Source organism: Patiria miniata, unplaced genomic scaffold (genome assembly GCF_015706575.1).
Source record: "Patiria miniata isolate m_02_andy unplaced genomic scaffold, ASM1570657v1 HiC_scaffold_16, whole genome shotgun sequence".
In the NCBI taxonomy this organism is placed as follows: Eukaryota; Metazoa; Echinodermata; class Asteroidea; order Valvatida; family Asterinidae; genus Patiria; species Patiria miniata.
In genome coordinates, this window is record NW_024037054.1 from 6,011,677 (window position 1) to 6,029,280 (window position 17,604).

The following is a 17,604-nucleotide window of genomic DNA, read 5'->3' on the forward strand; positions in this document are numbered from 1 at the left end:
TTCGTGCTGGTGATGTTTTTGTCTCTGTGCGGCTCTCATTCCGAACGAGAGGATTTTTTTTCTAGCAGAATCTGCCGTTCTTATTAAAGGCTTTTATTTCTTTCCCGTGAACGAACTTTCAATAATCAAAAACGGATTCCTCATTTTATGGGCACATATATTTTTTACATTATTCTGACTGAAACGTATACCAATGTTCAGGGTGAGTATAAAAAAAAGGAAATCCAAATGACAGGACCATTTTCTTAATAAAGTTCTGCATGTAGCACTTTCAAAATCTAGGATATGAAAGCCCAATCAATAAGCTTTCTCTTAGTACAAGAATCATTCAAATCACTCATGTACTTTTGAAGTTACGGAATTTTAAACACAACCACCGTTTTAAAGTTCTGCCCACGGATCACAAAAAAGTGTGTGTTCTTTCAGCAAAACAAAGACAATTCACAAATACATCCCTATGTGAATTGGGCCTATAGTCAATCAAATTTGGTACAAGCCACGGGCCAGCACAATCATGTGCGTGTAGTTTTTACTTTCAAAAGGTAAATGTTTTGACCATTTTGAATTGGAGAACCAAAATTATTAAACGGGGTATCCTTCTGTTTTGGGCGCATTTACATTTGTGTTGATTTTGGTTTCGTATGAAATTGTGAGATTGTGAGAAATGGTGTCTGCGTAATAATAATGCGCGCCAGGCTGCTAGCTCCCACATTTCAACAAGACTACAGGCGAGCCTAGTAAGCTGGACCAATACCAATCTATTAAAGTCAGAGCCAACAAAATTCTAACCCATCCACTGTTTTTAATACGGGTTAATCCTATACGATAGCACTGCCCAGTACTCTTCAACAGCCTACAACCCCTGTACGTCACAAGTAGCAGTCAGTCGGTCAGTCAGTGAGATAGGAAAAAAACAACATTAGGCTGGCCCTTATGGAACAGCCAAAAAAGTTTTCCATTATATCAACTATAACTGTTAGTCTTAGCTCCATGGTCTTACAACCTACTCACTGTGGTTTCCTGCGATGTATTAAGCCGATACCTAGAAGTCCCTCATTTCTTTTCAAACAATGTTTTGGGAATACGTGTACCTTAATGGCAAAGTTTATGGCAAAGTTGGGACCAACTGGGCAGACTTTGCGTCTGCTTACAAAATGCCAGCAATAGCTGCGCGTCTACGTGAATCACGCAGACACGAGAAGAAAAAAAAAACATAGGCCTATGATCATACTCGCCAATGCTCAAATACATTAGTATGGTCTTTGTCCCATGTCCCCACTGAAGTGGGCTCAAAATCCACCTGACGAAAATATTTCAAGATCAGGTGTCGGGACGTCAATTTGGACAAGACCCTCAATAAAAAATCCCTCTCGCCAAAAAAAAAATAAAAAAAAAATACGGGCGTGCCCGCTCGACACGATGCTCGAACCCGCACTTATTGTGTATGATATGAAATTATTTAGATTTATGGCGTCCAAATGTGTCAAGATGCTTCTCTCCTGCCGTTCATTACCCGTCTCGCAACTTTCTTCTTGTTCTTTTCATTCTGGTTTTTTCCCCTCCCGTCGACCGCAAGACGTCAAGGAAGATTAATCGTGCGAATGTTGCGACTATGGGTTCGCTTGCACTGTTCGCAAAAGCGCGTCAAAGTGGCGGGTAGAAACGGCACCCAATACATCACCGATTGCCTAGGCTGCTAGCTGCTGCTACCGGATAGTTGACTGGGAGATCTTGAAGTTGTAGGGGGAGATGCTGAAATGCTATACGGGCCAGCGCGTGGCTGCTTGTCAGCTTTTTATAAGCTCCGTGCAACAGAAGTCCCAATGATGAAACTGGTTTGACTGTGCTGCGCCGAATGATGACACCATGCAACTGTGTGCCGGAGACGTTATGGAACGGGGCAAACAAAAATGATCACAGGTTTTAACAACGAAAAACCAGACGTTCGTCAGCAGCGTTTAAGGGGCATGCATTAACTGCCGTCTTGAAAACTATCAATGCCTCCAGTTTCAATCTCTTACTAAACTAGATTGGCCTACTATGGGTGTAATTGTTACGCATTGGCCTACTACACTGTACTCTTACCACTGGTGTAACTTACGCCGTAACTATATTTTGTACCAACACCTCTCTAGTATTACTTCGACATCATCATTACCAACTATATGCATTGTAGTTGGACCTGTCCTAACTATAGTTTGGACCCTGTAGTTGGGGCGTACATGTATATAACATTAATACAATTTGCCATGGATGATGGCAAATACGGTGGTTTTATACAGCGGAACACCTCAGTATAACAAGGTCCTTGGGACTTTACAAATCACCTCGTTATAACAGGTACCTTGTATTATCAGTATTGGAAAACAAAGGAAAACACAGACTCCGGGGAAAAGTGTCCTCGTTATAAGCAGGACGTATATAACATTAATACAATTTGCCATGGATGATGGCAGATAATACGGTGGTTTTATACAGAGGTACACCTTTATAACAAGGTCCTTGAGACTTAACAAATCACCTCGTTATAACAGGTACCTTGCATTATCAGTAATGGAAAACAAAGGAACACAGACTCCGGGGAAAAGTGTCCTCGTTATAAGCAGGACGTATATAACATTAATACAATTTGCCATGGATGATGGCAGATAATACGGTGGTTTTATACCGAGGTACACCTTTATAACATGGTCCTTGGGACTTAAATTACCTCGTTATAACAGGTACCTTGTATTATCAGTAATGGAAAACAAAGGAAAACAGACTCCGGGGACAAAAAGTGTCCTCGTTATAAGCAGGACGTTGTATTAACAGTGCTCTTCTTGCCAGGGTTCGACCAGGGGGTTCGACTGTATTGTCTCAACTCGCTTCACAATTATTTTCCTAGTTATAAGGCGATAAGACCAGTTTTAAGTAGTTTAACCCTAAAAGGGCCGGGGGCGGAATCCGAAACCCCCCCCCCCTCAACTTTTTCCGTGATAGCCTTAAAAAAAAGTTTTTCCTACCCGAGCTGTTATGACTTGTAAGCCTCGAGCCTTGCGCATCTTTTGATACCAAAAACATAAAATTCGGACCACGGGTTGCCACGCAGCGAAAAATTTTCCGGCGCTATGCGCCGTAAAATTGAACTTTCCCATATACGTCGTGTACACAGAGCACAATTACCATTCGTACATATGAATAATTAATTAGCCATAATTCCAAAACACTTTGACCTATAGTCATGACATTTCTTGTGTATGTTTATAACGAGTTGCTCTATGCATGTACCGAGTTTCAAAGTTTTTCGTAACTCGATGGCCGAGATCTTTCCCGGATAAATGCCTGAAAAAGTCAGTGGATTTGTGATTAATCACATTTGATGATGGGTACTTTGGAGACACCATGTACAGCCCAAATACTCTGATTTTAAATCCAATTTTTGACAAAGATGGTTTAGCTACTCTAGAGAATGCAAATACAAACTAACACAAAAACATCCAAGTTGTGAAGCGAATTTATTGAAATTTGATTCATCGTCTTATATGTACAATAATTACATATGATACATGTTTATATTAAATTGTACAACTCTGAACACTGTTTATCACATGGCTTTAAATATTTGTACACTGTAATTTCGCATGGTCAGTATTACTGCAACATATTTATTTCCAAACTTACAAAAAGGATACATTGATGATTAATCACTAAGATCACATATTGGTAAGTACATGTACATGTTTTAAGTTTGAAAAAAAAATGTACTACCATGGACGGATTTGGTCTTGGTATGTCACGTATTTCCTCCTTTATAAAATAAATACTACATCTGTATGTAGCAATTGTACATGTATTTACAATTAAAAACAAAACACCTCTCTGTTATTACTTTGACATCATCAACCCAAGCTTGATCTTTAGCTACTTCTACAACACACCTTTCCAAACAAAGCTTCTGTAATTCTGCAACACTTCACATTTTGTTCACCCCAACTGCAACGAACACAATAAAACAATGTAGCGCTTGTATCTTGAATACCGTCACTGCTTTGTATGATGATATGACATTTCAGAACTTCCCAAGAGTCTCCCAGCTTTGAAGTTATCAGCATTGTTCAGGAACTGTTATACATGTAGTTGCTTCATTGCAGGATGCTGCATTAAGGTTCACACTGGAGTGGGCTGAATCAATGACATCAAAATCAACAATACATACTTTATCTTTGGATGCATTGCAGACGCTCCCCGATGCTTCGCCGTTATTTCAGAAAAGTCATTGCTTCAAACATTGCTAACATACTCACTAGACTTTGGCATACTTATACGTGGGTATCTCTTGATCATCTAAATGACTCTGCCCTGTAAAGAAGAGACAAAAAAAGTGTGAGTTACTTTAAAAAAGCAAGCTAGATCGAATCTCGGAAGCTGCGGGCCAAGGAATGCGTGTTCACCTTATTTTGACCTTTGACCCCATAGCTGTAGGTCAGATGAACCATGGACATTTTGTAATGTTTGACCAAGGCCAACATGTTGACAGCGCTACTTTTCTCTTTTGAGATTCTTTGAAATTTGACCGATTTCGACCTCTGACCCCAGAACTGTAAGTCAGACCGTACGAAGAGATCACCACGGACATATTTTAATGTGTGATAAAAGGGCCAACATGTTGACATCGCTACTTTTGTCATTTCAGCTTTTTTTGAAATTTGACCTATTTTGACCTTTAAACCCATACATGTAGGTCGGATGAAGACGATCTTTCACCCCCTTTTTGGTCATGTGAAATGTTGGGGCTGGGCTACTGATCCTTTTGACAAAGTTTGGTTGAAAAAATAAGATGATTTTGCTGGTCCCAGAGGGCCAGCCTCATGTCCTCATTGAACCTATCTCACTGACTGACAGTGACTGACTGTTACTTGTAGCTTATGACTAGTAAAAAAGGCTGGGCAGTGCTATTGTATAGCATCACCCCATATTGAATTTGTTTAAGTGTCTCAACTCAGATTCAGACTCAACCTAAATGACCCAGGAGTGGAATGGGACTCAATTTTGAGGTTTCAGGGCTCAAACACAAGTCCAGTTAGCAGTACTTGGATCAAATTAAACAAAAGTACCTGGCGAATGTGATGATGGCTATGAGTCCAAAGATAGCCTCAAAGAAGAGAAAGGCCATCTCAATGGCGACCAGGATCAGCTCAATGCGGAGGACGTAGGTCTGCCATAGGAAGAGGTACAGGCCAAAGAACAAGGTGGCTAGACCGATGCCCAGGGAGACGCCCAGATGGATGATCTTCTCCGTCAGGTTACCCTTCTTGCCTGGAGGAACAACAGAAAAAGATCAGGATACGATCCGAGGTTCGCATGGTGGGCTAACAGAATCAGTATCCAAAAGGTTAAAGTTATGGTCAAACTCAGCTGTGCATAGCCGTTATCGACCAATCTGTTGTTTCACATCATGGGGGAGGGCATAGTGGGCACACGCCCCACCCCCCTTTTTTCATTCAGAAACAAGTCAGGTGTGTTTACAAACACAAATGCCCCGCAACCGTGACTGTTTCCATGACATAACACCACTCTAACATCAACTTACATGTACCTTGGTCAAATGGAACGTTCATTGACAGCATTAGTGTCTTCTGTAGGTTTTATATGAATTAATCCCTAATCCCTATGATCTCAGAATAAATACAAGATTTCTATTGTTTTTGCCACTGTGACCTTGACCCTTGACCTTTCGACCCCCAATGCGATAGGCTTCTTAGGATTGCCAAGGACAATCCACAAACCAAATTTGAAATTCATATGTAAAGTATTTCTCAAGTTACCGCGCTGACAAAATTTCTATTGTTTCAGCCACTGTGACCTTGACCCTTGACCTTTCGGCCCCAAATGCAAAAGGCTTCTTAGGATTACCAAGGACAATCCACAAACCAAATTTGAAGTTCATATGTAAAGTATTTCTCAAGTTATCGCGCTGACAAAATTTCTATTGTTTCAGCCACTGTGACCTTGACCCTTGACCTTTTGGCCCCAAATGCAAAAGGCTTCTTAGAATTGCCAAGGACAATCCACAAACCAAATTTGAAGTTCATATGTAAAGTATTTCTCAAGTTATCGCGCTGACAAGATTTGTCCGGACACACACACCCACACACACAGACTTGTTTCACATAAGTAGTGTGGACTTTCCTTTCTTTTCGTGTAGTTAAGGAACACCAGTGGAAAAACTCATTTTTCTCAAACTGTGAAAACTCTTTCAACCCAATTTTTTTTCTATGATTCCCTTTAGTGTTTCTCTTCATTCTGCTACAGATAAACCTAACCCAAAAATGCCTCTAAACCTGTTTTCCAGAAATGGGGAAACACTGTGTGGACGTGGGCAAGTCCACACAACGTCGGTGCTACCTACATTATGTGGACGTGTTTTGTTCGGAAGTCCACACTGCGTATGTAAGACAAGCTCACCCACCCACCCACACACACACCCACACACCCACCCACCCACCCACCCACCCACGGAAGGACAAGGCGGAAACAGTATGCCCCTTCGGCTTCGCCGCGGGGCATAAAAAAGCAAGATATAGAGAGGGAGAGAGACTCTAAAAGAGAAAAAAAGTGGGAGAGACAAAATCAAAAGGGGCAGTTCAAGTCGGACCGTAGCCTGCTAGGATTAGTTTTACATAAGGCAACAGTTATTATTGGGGCTCTGTCGTACTTTTACTGAAATGAAAATAGTGACGGGACAAACAACTGTGAAGAGACAGCATGGGTGCGATGAAACAGAGGGCGCATGACAAGACAGAGGGCGCGCGACAAGACGGGGCGTGCGACGAGACGGGGCACGCGACGAGACAGAGGGCACGCAACGAGACGGAGCGCATGACAAGACAAAAAGGGCAGCAGTGAGGGAGAGGAGACCTACATGTATGCTGTAAAATATGGTGTAAATTACAGGAAATGCAATCAGACCCCTCTAGCGAGGCGGATGGACACGCCTTCGGCATGGGCGTCAATCGGTGGGGGACGGGGCTCCACTTTTTAAAGTTGGGGGGGGGGTTATCATATCGTTTGTTACCCCTCCCCTTACTTTTGTCCCCCCCCCCCCCCCGAATAAATATTGTAGCCTAAAATTTGATTTTATAGCTCAGGATAGCTGATTCAATTACTCCAATCTCGTAAATGATGTTTAAATGATGATCTTTTTTTCCAAAAAAAAATTGGTTAAAGCATCCTTGGAAATCAGCAACACACTTTTGCCATGTAGCCTTAATCCTGCAAAATCCTCCATTTTGCAAAAGAGGATTTTGGGAAGGTTAGTGTTAATTAATGATAGCACGAATATATTTTTAATCAGAAGGCTGTACATGGCAGATTGAGGATACATGTATTTGAATGCACAATGATTCTTACCCAGAAACAAGCGGACGTACTCAATGCCTGCCATGAAGATCAGTATGACTGCCTCAGCAGCAAAATTAGCTCCAGGATACGGAAGCAATGTCGCTGGGTAGAAAATTGAAAAATTCAACTTTATTTTCATGAAAACCAAACCTCACTATTACATGTACATCTGTTATTTCAGGTTTTTTTACGTCATCTTTAATGAGGGTAAACTCCGATCAGTGCAAGACACTGCTTTCCATGGAGGCCCTCAAGTTTATAATGAGAACTACGAGACCCATTATATTTACAAAGTGCTGCGGCGCATATTGCAGCCACTGCCAGAAACACCGGGGCAAACCCCTTCTCTTAGTGATAAGTGTAACTGGGTTCTTTAACGTGCATTACACAACACACGGGACCTACGGCTTTGCGTCCCATCCGAAGGACGAAGCAACAATGGTAAATTGCCTTGCTCAAGAGCACAAGCACCATGTTCCCATGGTCAGGACTCGAACCCATGTACCACGGCACATTAGTCCAACACCGTAACCATTGGACCACAGCACCCCACAAATCCCCATCTAAAAACAGAATGCTTCGGTTCGCAAAATATTTTTAAAAAAGTGTAGCTTTTAATCAGTCAGCTGTGACTCTGTATAAAAACAGCCAGTGCGTGTTAACACGGCATCTGATGCAAACTGGTTAACGAACTGGACCACACAAACCTTTGTAGATGAACAAAAGCAGTTCGCCGATCCAGAACAAGGCAAAGTACCAGCCATTCAGGTACAGCAAGATTTGCAGAGGAAGGGATGAAAGCTGTTTTTTAGTAATAAGTTAAGGAATACACACAAAAAACAGGGAATTTTAAAAGGGACACTAGGTCCTGGAACAGCCTAATTGGGCTACAAAACACGCTTTGAACGAGATGATGATAATCGGAAATAACTTTAAAAGTAGGATATAAACATCCACACATCTATCCTTTCAAAACTGGGCGTTTTTGTGTTATTCCTGTATTATGCGTGCGAGAACGAATTTCGGGGTCCACTTTTGCGACCCCATAAATTCGAGCTGTTTGGATGCTAGTTGTGATTTCATTTGTACGCGTAAAGTGTTCGCCTTTTGCGGACGTTGAAGAAACCACATTTTTTTTGCATTGGTGATTGGTCACAGCGCGTTGTTCCCGCGACACACAACGTGTATAGCGTACACTGAGAACGACACGGAAAACGTATTTGTACTCCGTCATGTCTGATGTAAACAAGCTGGGTTTTTGTCGTTTCTCGGGAACGGTAAGACATTAGGTTTGTTTCCTTTCAACCAGATGTTTGAAATAGGCTAAGTAAACAATCCAAAACATAAAATTTTCGGGGATTTCAGGACCTAGTGCCCCTTTAAACAGTAAAGTAAAAAGCAACAGCCAAAGTTTGTATGATGTGGGGGGGGGGGGAGGGAGTTGAATGTGGGAAGGGCCAAACACCAACAAGGGTTTAGATTATGAAAAGCAAATCACCACTTAGCCTTGGTCAAGGCGTTCATCATTATTCGTCTGTACCCAATAAACGATCGGCAGCATTATCCTCGCTATGTGCATTAGAAATACAGCACGAACGGCAACCTCATGTGACCACTATTTTATGCAAATCATTTGGATCCTGACGTACGCATTGGTCCAATCGTCCATGTGAGCTTTTGGGGTCGGTGCTCATTATGCTAATAGCCTAAGCTGACCTTCAAATTTGTTTCCTTTTTGGTCAATCGTTGCGTGGAAACTTGCATATAGTTAGAGGGCGGTACTGGGGAGACGTACTGTACTGTACCTGTACTGTACATAATACATACACCCACATTTTGTGACGATGTCTCACATTACACACAGTACCAATGCACACACAAAATGAGGTTTTTGAAACGTCCGCAAACGGCGAATAGCTGCAAATGATTTGATGACGTCGAGTTTTACCAAGGTGTGATTGGACACTCCACATATTAGCTCCGCCTAGACTTATCTATATTCGTAAATGAGGTCGTGCGTTGGAAATCTAGCGCAAAATAAAAAAAAACATAAGCTTTCGCAGATGATACGATCAAGGCGTTCGATCGGATACAAATAATTCGCATAAAGTAGTGGCCGCATGAGGTCGCAGTTTGCGCTGAATTTTTAATGCACATAGCGAGGATATGCCACCGATCGTTTACCTCGTACAGACAAATAATGACAAACGCCTTGACCAAGGCTAATCACTACTCGGTTTGGGTGTGGCCAGTGTCTGTAATATTCAAGAATGTCAAGGTATAATCAAATTACAATACTACATGTATTTATTGGTGTGATGGTCTTTCAGACTCTTATTGAAGTCAGGATGAAATGGGGACTAAGCCATAACTAATGTAGACAAGGATCAAGAATTCCAACCCAAGTATCGTTGTCACATTAGCAACAAAACTACCATCTTTTCCAACTAAAACATATCAAACAAATAATTTCCATTTCTGGATGGGAATTCTCCTTGGAAGTTCAGTCTAATAACACAGTTTACATAGTGCACTTCTAATACTTGAGCATTAATTAGCCATCTAGCATTGAAAGGATACAACCACTGTTTTTCCTGAAATAAAGGGGAAAAAAGATGACAATTACATAAACGGTCAATTAGATACGAAACACAAAATAAAATGTCAGTTTCATTCTATGGCAATGTATGGTGAGCAAAAACAGAGGGGCCATTTTGACAGAAGCTGTGATTTTTCCATGCCTAGTGTCAGTGTTACGGGATTGCAACATTGCAAATCTATGGCGATCGTGAAGTGTAGGGCCCCTGTTTTGTTTGATCAAGTTAGAGTCAAAAATGTTTTTTATTGCTCAAAAATCACATTTACAATCAAAAGCAGACTTTTCTCAATTCTAATGACACCCGTTTTGCAATTTTGAACCGATTCTTGGGGTAGAAATCTCGATTTTCGGGCGCGGTTTGTGCCTTGCGATTCAGCGCGCCATGCGTGCTCACGGTACATTGCGAGGTGATCGCCAACTATTTTTCGGGTCGCCTGTTGTCGCCAGGATGTCATCGTCATTTTACCCCGAAATTTCTCTCAAAAAATCAAAACACTGCCCTGTATCTATAACATAACTGTTTATTTAGAATGTCGCCAACAAGTTTGGTAGGTCCAATTATTCTAAAGTGGATTTTGTTCCCTTATACTATAAGGAACCGGGCCCTACACTACACGATCGCCACATCTATTGGGTTTTAAAATTCCCACATCGCTTGAAGCATTTAAACGCCAAAGGTGCAGGGTTCGAATCTTGATGGATTTTTTTTCTTTCGGAGAGGGGTTCTCAAAATTTAGTCAAAAATATATATACTAAGGCCTATTTTTAGTTTTTTATTTTTATTTAATTTATCAAATCTTTCATTTTACAGAAGATTTTATTTTTCTTTCTGATTCATGGCCCTGGATCTGGAGGAATTGGAATTTTATGGAAAGAATTCTATACTGGGCCGCCACTCTTATTCCTTAATATGACCTGAAAGTATCAAAAGTTGTAAATCTGATGAAGAAACACTATTTAAAGCTACAGTCCATCATTTGTAATTTGTGCATTTTGTTCGTTTGAAGCAACAAAAGAGTTCAAAATTTAATGAAGGATATTAAGCAACTAACCTGATGAAGTTTCAGCTAAGCTTCAGCTGTACATTCCGAGAAAAACAGCATTCTAAGATCTCAATTTCAAATCAAAAGTTACTGAATCATGTCTTGAATTGTAGCTATACGCGACGTCGCGCTCTGATCCGACGAATTATAACAACCGCGCGCACGTGTGCGTCGTTCCAATACTTGTGCGCGCTGCGCTGAATAACAAACGGACTACTAATTTAAATTTTCCTACGGTGCTTCTTATTAGAATCACCGTTGGAAATGCCTTCTTTCGTTGATTACTTCAAAATGACAGCTTCCCAGAAAGAATAATTTCACAGTAGCTGGAGTTACCCAGCCCTGAGTTTTATCATTGGGTTGTCTATTAGGGCTGGAGCTAGTTTTTCTCGTAAACGATAGTATAGGCAAAAATTTTTGGAAAATGTTCAATTTTGTCCCCGTTACACACTAATTGCAACTGCAACTCAACCCAAACTTGCCTGGAATAACCATTACACAGGTCCTTGAAGTAAAAAACGATCCACGATGAAGATTCAGCCTACAATTGCAGTGAAAACAGGAGGAATAACCGCTAACCTGACAACCTTGCTGGCGTGACGTCATGCGCCAACAGCCAGCGCAGCCGGCAAAAACGAGTAGTTGACAGCGCTCTGTGCCTGATAATCGACCGCCATTCATTGTACACAATTTTTTTTGTGCACAAACCAATTGCGGTCCTGGCCAATCCAGCAAGGTTGTCAGGTTAGCGGTTATTCCTCCTGTTTTCACTGCAATTGTAGGCTGAATCTTCATCGTGGATCGTTTTTTACTTCAAGGACCTGTGTAATGGTTATTCCAGGCGAGTTTTGGGTGAGTTGCAGTTGCAATTAGTGTGTAACGGGGACAAAATTGAACATTTTTCAAATTTTTTTTCCTATACTATCGTTTACGAGAAAAAGTAGCTCCAGCCCTAATACTGGTAATCCTTACTTTTAGGACCCCTTTCCTATATAAGGTTAAAAGACTCACCAAAACAGCTGACTAAATGACACTCAAAAGTGACATTCTGATATTTCATGACACATTCGAACATTTGGCAATGACACCTCTTGAATATCAGCAGGTTTGATTTTGTAGGAAGAGGGCAGGGTTTTGATTTATGAGGGGTTAAAGACGACGATGACAAACAGAAAATAAATTTAAAAAGCAAGATGGCGAACTGCAAAAAAAGGTAGGAAAGTCACATTTTCTTTGAAAGTGCTTTCAAAATTATAACTAACATGAGTTTGTCTGAAGAAAAAAGACTTCTTTAGCCTGCAAAAGTCACTTTGGTATTGGACAGTCATCTGCAAAAGTCAGTTTTGAACAGAACTCGTACAAAATAGAGGTGTCCTAAAAGTAAGGATTACCCTAATAGTATTAGTAATACTACTACTACTGAGTACTACCTGACTACTAGTAGTAGTAGACAACCCAATGATAAAACTCAGGGCTGGTTAACTCCAGCTAATTTCACAGGGAGTTTAGTCCCCTTACTATCTTTCAACCATGTTTGTTTTTCAACAATAATTACGCCAGTTACTTTTCGGATAGCTGCAAATGATGGACTATAGCTTTAAGGAGTGCAAAAATTCGGCCCATAGGCTTTGTGCAGGAGGTGTGAGCGGTGGCCCAGACAGTACGTATGGAATTTTAAGTCCAAATAATCACTAATTACTGCCTAAAAATAACACAAAAATTTGCTTTTCTTCTATGTAAAATAAAAATGAGAAAGCAAACTCGTTACAAAACACAAACAGTTTTTAAAGGTCTGGATTCAAGTACTAAACTGGTGAATATTTTACCTCTCGTTGACACTGAATCGCCCGCCATGTTGGAATGTAACAACTTACTAAGCAAGGTGGGACGAGAGAGGGCGCTATTTACCTGTTACGGTGAAGTTTTCTGGAACCCAATTCAAATAGACAACAGTGATAAATGCCCATACTTCACAATTCTTTTAGAAATACTCATAACTCTCAAAGGTGTTCATGCTGTACGGAAACTGTTGATCAACATGTCATCTTTCATTTTCTTTTCAATTGTTGGGGAATGGATAAGTCGATATCACTCGATAAACAATTTGGTTGAGGACTGTGTTTACCGTGACTGTTTATTCCACAACAATATTTTAATACACATTGATTGATTGAACTGGTTACAGCGAACGAGGGCAAAGATTAAATTGAATGAACTGAAACCGATGATCGAAATGGAAATGGAACAGCAATGGAATTGAAACAGAATGAGGAACTGCTAGTGCCGTAGTGGAGCAGCACTTATATACTGGTGGAAACAGGAAGTCTTGGGAATGGGAAAACTTAGTCATTTGGTGGTGGAGATCGAGACCACTATTAATATGTGACGCGCCCTCCATTGAAAGAAATTAAAGTAGGAATTGGTGCGAGACCACTAGGGGTGCGCCCAATCAAATAAATTCCCACAGACAACAGTGATAAATGCCAATACTCCAAAATTCTTTTAAAAATACTCCAAACTCCCACAGGTGTTCAGACTGCAAAGAAAAGTGATGATTAACATGTCATCTTTCATTTGCTTTTCAATTTTCGGTGGGTTGACCGAAGACTTGTAGAGAAATTCGCACACAAAGAAGACGATACGACACCTAAAACGAGTGATGATTCCCAAAGTGGAAAAGTAGCCATCTTAAAAACCGATCCATCCACAACATGGCTAATAGCGCCACTTTCGGAACCGATTGCACTCAAAATGCTCTGAATTTTGGAAGCCCCAAGTCTGGACGAGAAATGTATTTCCATATCTCTCCAATTTCCCAATTCCATAGCTCCCAGAACCCTCTAATATAAAAACATTTGAGTGTATACCTTTTATTCATGAGCTCGGCGGACGGATTTGTTTGGCCTATTCACATGGGTGCACTCCTAATGTTTCAGACCTGTTAATCGACTCCCATAGACCTGAGTGATAATAACACATACTCTCACATATTTTTTATTAATACTCACCGTACCACTCTGGATCTCCAAGGCGTTTGAAATTATAATTGAATTCATCTAGTATTTCTTGAGTTGATGCCCCTAAAACGAGTTTGTTCTGTATTCCAAAATTAACATGTCCTCCAGTGAATTGTCATGATGACTATGTAACATTACAACATTTAATATTATGGGAAACCGTCAAACAACAACAAATGATATGACCAATACAGTATTTAAACGCGAAAAATATAAACCGAATGAAAAAAGAAAGTCAACGCGCATGGGCTGTATTATATTGTAAGTTCGGCCAGTGATCGGTTTTGATGTGTTGCATAAGGAGATTCAATTTCGTAAGAAACCTTCAAACAACAACTGGAAGTTTCTTTCGAGAAAAGGCGCGTTAAAACAAAACTAGTGGTCTCGCACCGGCACCAAGACAAATGTACGTGCGCACGTGCCTACTTTAAAATTCGTTCTTAATTCAATAGAGGGCGCGCCACATAAATAGTGGTCTCCACAAAGCATCAACACTGGTGCTGCACTATTCAACAAAAAGAACAAACTCGTTTCCGATCAACTACTCAAGAAATAGCAAATGTTTTAAATTGAAATTTCGTGCACTGATTGTCCACGATGTGTGACATAAGTGTATCGAATATTATGACAAACCGTTGAACAATATAAAGATTATGATCGTAACAATGTAGTGTTTTACGAGCGACAAATCCACGTTGACTCTCATTCGGATTGTATTTGACGCGCTTAAAACACTGTATTGTTACGGTCATAATAGCTTCATTGTTGGACAGTTTCTTATGAAATTAGATATCCTAATGTTAAACAAAATGACAAATCAATGGACGAAATTTCAATTTAATACATCCTGTATTTTTTTAGTTGTTGCCCCCCAAAACGAGTTTGGTGGTGGAGATCGAGACCACTATTTATGTGGCGCGCCCTCTATTGAAAGAAAATTAAAGTAGGCATTCGTGCGAGACCACTAGGGGTGCGCCCAATCAAATAAATTCACACAGACAACAGTAATAAATGCTCATACTCCAAATTTTTTTTTAAAATACTCAAAGCTCTCACAGGTGTTCAGACTGCACATAAAAATGATGATCAACATGTCATTTTTCATTTGCTTTTCAATTTTCGGTGGGTTGACCGAAGACTTTTCGAGAAATTCTCACACAAAGAAGACGATACGACCCCTAATACGATCCATCCACAACATGGCTAAATCCACATGGCTAAATAGCCACTTTCGGACCCGATTGCATCCAAAATGCTCTGAATTGGAAGCCCCAAGTCCGGACCAGAGGTATGTATAATGGAAAATAAATAGATGAAGTGAAATGAAATTGTAGGTACTTTAATATCGGGTTAGCCTTTTCGATTGACGTCAACAAGTGAGAAAGCTTCACGCAAAAACAATTGCTAAAAAATCTGCCTAACATCGCAATTGGACATCTTTTGATGCACTAGCATTGGTTATAGCATGGTCATAGCTATTGAATGTTGGCTTAATTTACAAAACACTGAGTGTTTTTTGGAATTACAATACAGTGCACGACTCAGTTTGGTCAAAATTATATCACTTTAATGCCACTGAACTATGAACATTAAGAAACACAGTCACAATCCCGCCCAACTTTTGCAACCATCATTCCCGACAACTTTATGTTTAACAGATCCGACATGCATAATGGCGAGACGGACTGGGAATTGCACAAAACAAGTAAATATTAATCTAAAATACAAGTAACATATGAACAATCGTTTGACACAGTCACAATCCTGCCCTAACTTTTTGCAACCATCATTCCCGACAACTTTATTTAACAGGCGAAAAATCCACATCGACTTTCATTCGGATTGCATTTGTCGCGCTTAAAACACTGTATTGTTACGGTCATTATAGCTTCATTGGTTGACGGTTTCTTATGAAATTAAATCTCGTAATGTTAAACATAATGACAAATCGCTACTTGAAAATTCAATTTAATACATCTTGTATTTCTGGAGTTGTTGCCTCCCAAACGAGTTTGGTGGTAGATAATTTTCGAGACCACTATTGATGTGGCGCGCCCTCTACTGAAAGAATATTAAATTACGAGACCAGCCGTTGCTGCACTATTGAACAAAAATAAACAACTCGTTTTCCGATGAACAACTCAAGAAATACAAGATGTATTCAACTGAATTTTCGTTGACTGATTTTCCATGATGTGTGTAAGAGGTGTATCGAATATCACGAGAAACAGTCCGACAATAAAAATTATATGATCGTAACAATTTAGTGTTTTACACGCGAAAAATTCTCATTGACTTTCATTCGGATTGCATTTGTCGCGCTTAAAACACTGTATTGTTACATCCAATATAGCTTCATTGGTTGACGGTTTCTTATGAAATTAAATCTCGTACTGTTAAACATCATAACAAATCACTGCTTGAAAATTCAATTTAATACATCTTGTATTTCTGGAGTTGTTGCCTCCCAAACGAGTTTGGTGGTAGATAATTTTGGAGACCACTATTTATGTGGCGCGCCCTCTACTGAAAGAATATTCAAGTGCGAGACCAGCCGGTGCTGCACCATTGAACAAAAATAAACAACTCGTTTTCCGATGAACAACTCAAGAAATACAAAATGTATTCAACTGAATTTTCGTTGACTGATTTTCCATGATGTGTGTAAGAGGTGTATTGAATATCACGAGAAACAGTCCAACAATAAAAATGATATGGTCGTAACAATTTAGTGTTTTACACGCGAAAAATTCACGTTGACTTTCATTCGGATTGCATTTGTCGCGCTTAAAACACTGTATTGTTACGGTCATTATAGCTTCATTGGTTGACGGTTTCTTATGAAATTAAATCTCTTAATGTTAAACATCATGACAAATCACTACTTGAAAATTCAATTTAATACATCTTGTATTTCTGGAGTTGTTGCCCCCCAAACGAGTTTGGTGGTAGATAATTTTGGAGACCACTATTTATGTGGCGCGCCCTCTACTGAAAGAATATTCAAGTGCGAGACCAGCCGTTGCTGCACTATTGAACAAAAATAAACAACTCGTTTTCCGATGAACAACTCAAGAAATACACGATGTATTAACAGATTCGACATGCATAATGGCGAGACGGACTGGGAATTGCACAAAACAAGTAAATTTTAATCTAAAATACAAGTAACATATGAACAATCGTTTGACTTTGCCCTGAAATTACGAAAAACGTGTATCAATACAACACTTTATCAACCCAAAGACATCTTATAGTACCTTCTCATTATATCTGTAAAAGCGTACATCTCTGTTTGATATGGTTTTAAAGCCTTTACTTTTTGTCACTTCTCAACATTTTTGCCGAATTCCCTTGGTACTTACACCAAAAGAAAATGGTTTCTCTTCGGGCTTTTTGAAGAAAAAATGAAGAAGGTGCAGCCCTTTTTTTTTCTTTTCTTTTCCCAAGATGGCGGATTTTCCAAGGTGGCGGATGAATTCTTACATTTTCTCGACTCTTTTGCTGATACCAAATTGTTCGGAAGGAGCTGTCACCATTTTTTACATTGCTACAAATTTTT

At 40.0% G+C, this 17,604-nt stretch overlaps 1 protein-coding gene across 2 annotated transcripts; it reads right to left on the reverse strand.

Annotated features, from left to right (window-relative positions):
- Positions 1-3,478: 3,478 nt before the first annotated feature.
- Positions 3,479-12,921, reverse strand: LOC119722771 (transmembrane protein 216-like). 2 transcript variants are annotated; one of them, XM_038193079.1, is made up of 7 exons: positions 12,852-12,921; positions 9,964-9,977; positions 8,091-8,184; positions 7,393-7,485; positions 5,097-5,298; positions 4,287-4,341; positions 3,479-4,164 (listed from the first exon to the last, which is right to left on the reverse strand). In XM_038193079.1, exons 1-6 carry the CDS (start codon positions 12,877-12,879, stop codon positions 4,323-4,325), a joined length of 450 nt encoding a protein of 149 aa, XP_038049007.1. In that variant the 5' UTR covers positions 12,880-12,921; the 3' UTR covers positions 3,479-4,164; positions 4,287-4,322. The 2 variants fall into 2 exon arrangements, with proteins under 2 accessions (XP_038049007.1, XP_038049006.1); XM_038193078.1 differs by having other exon boundaries at positions 3,479-4,341.
- Between the last annotated feature and the right edge of the window lie 4,683 nt (positions 12,922-17,604).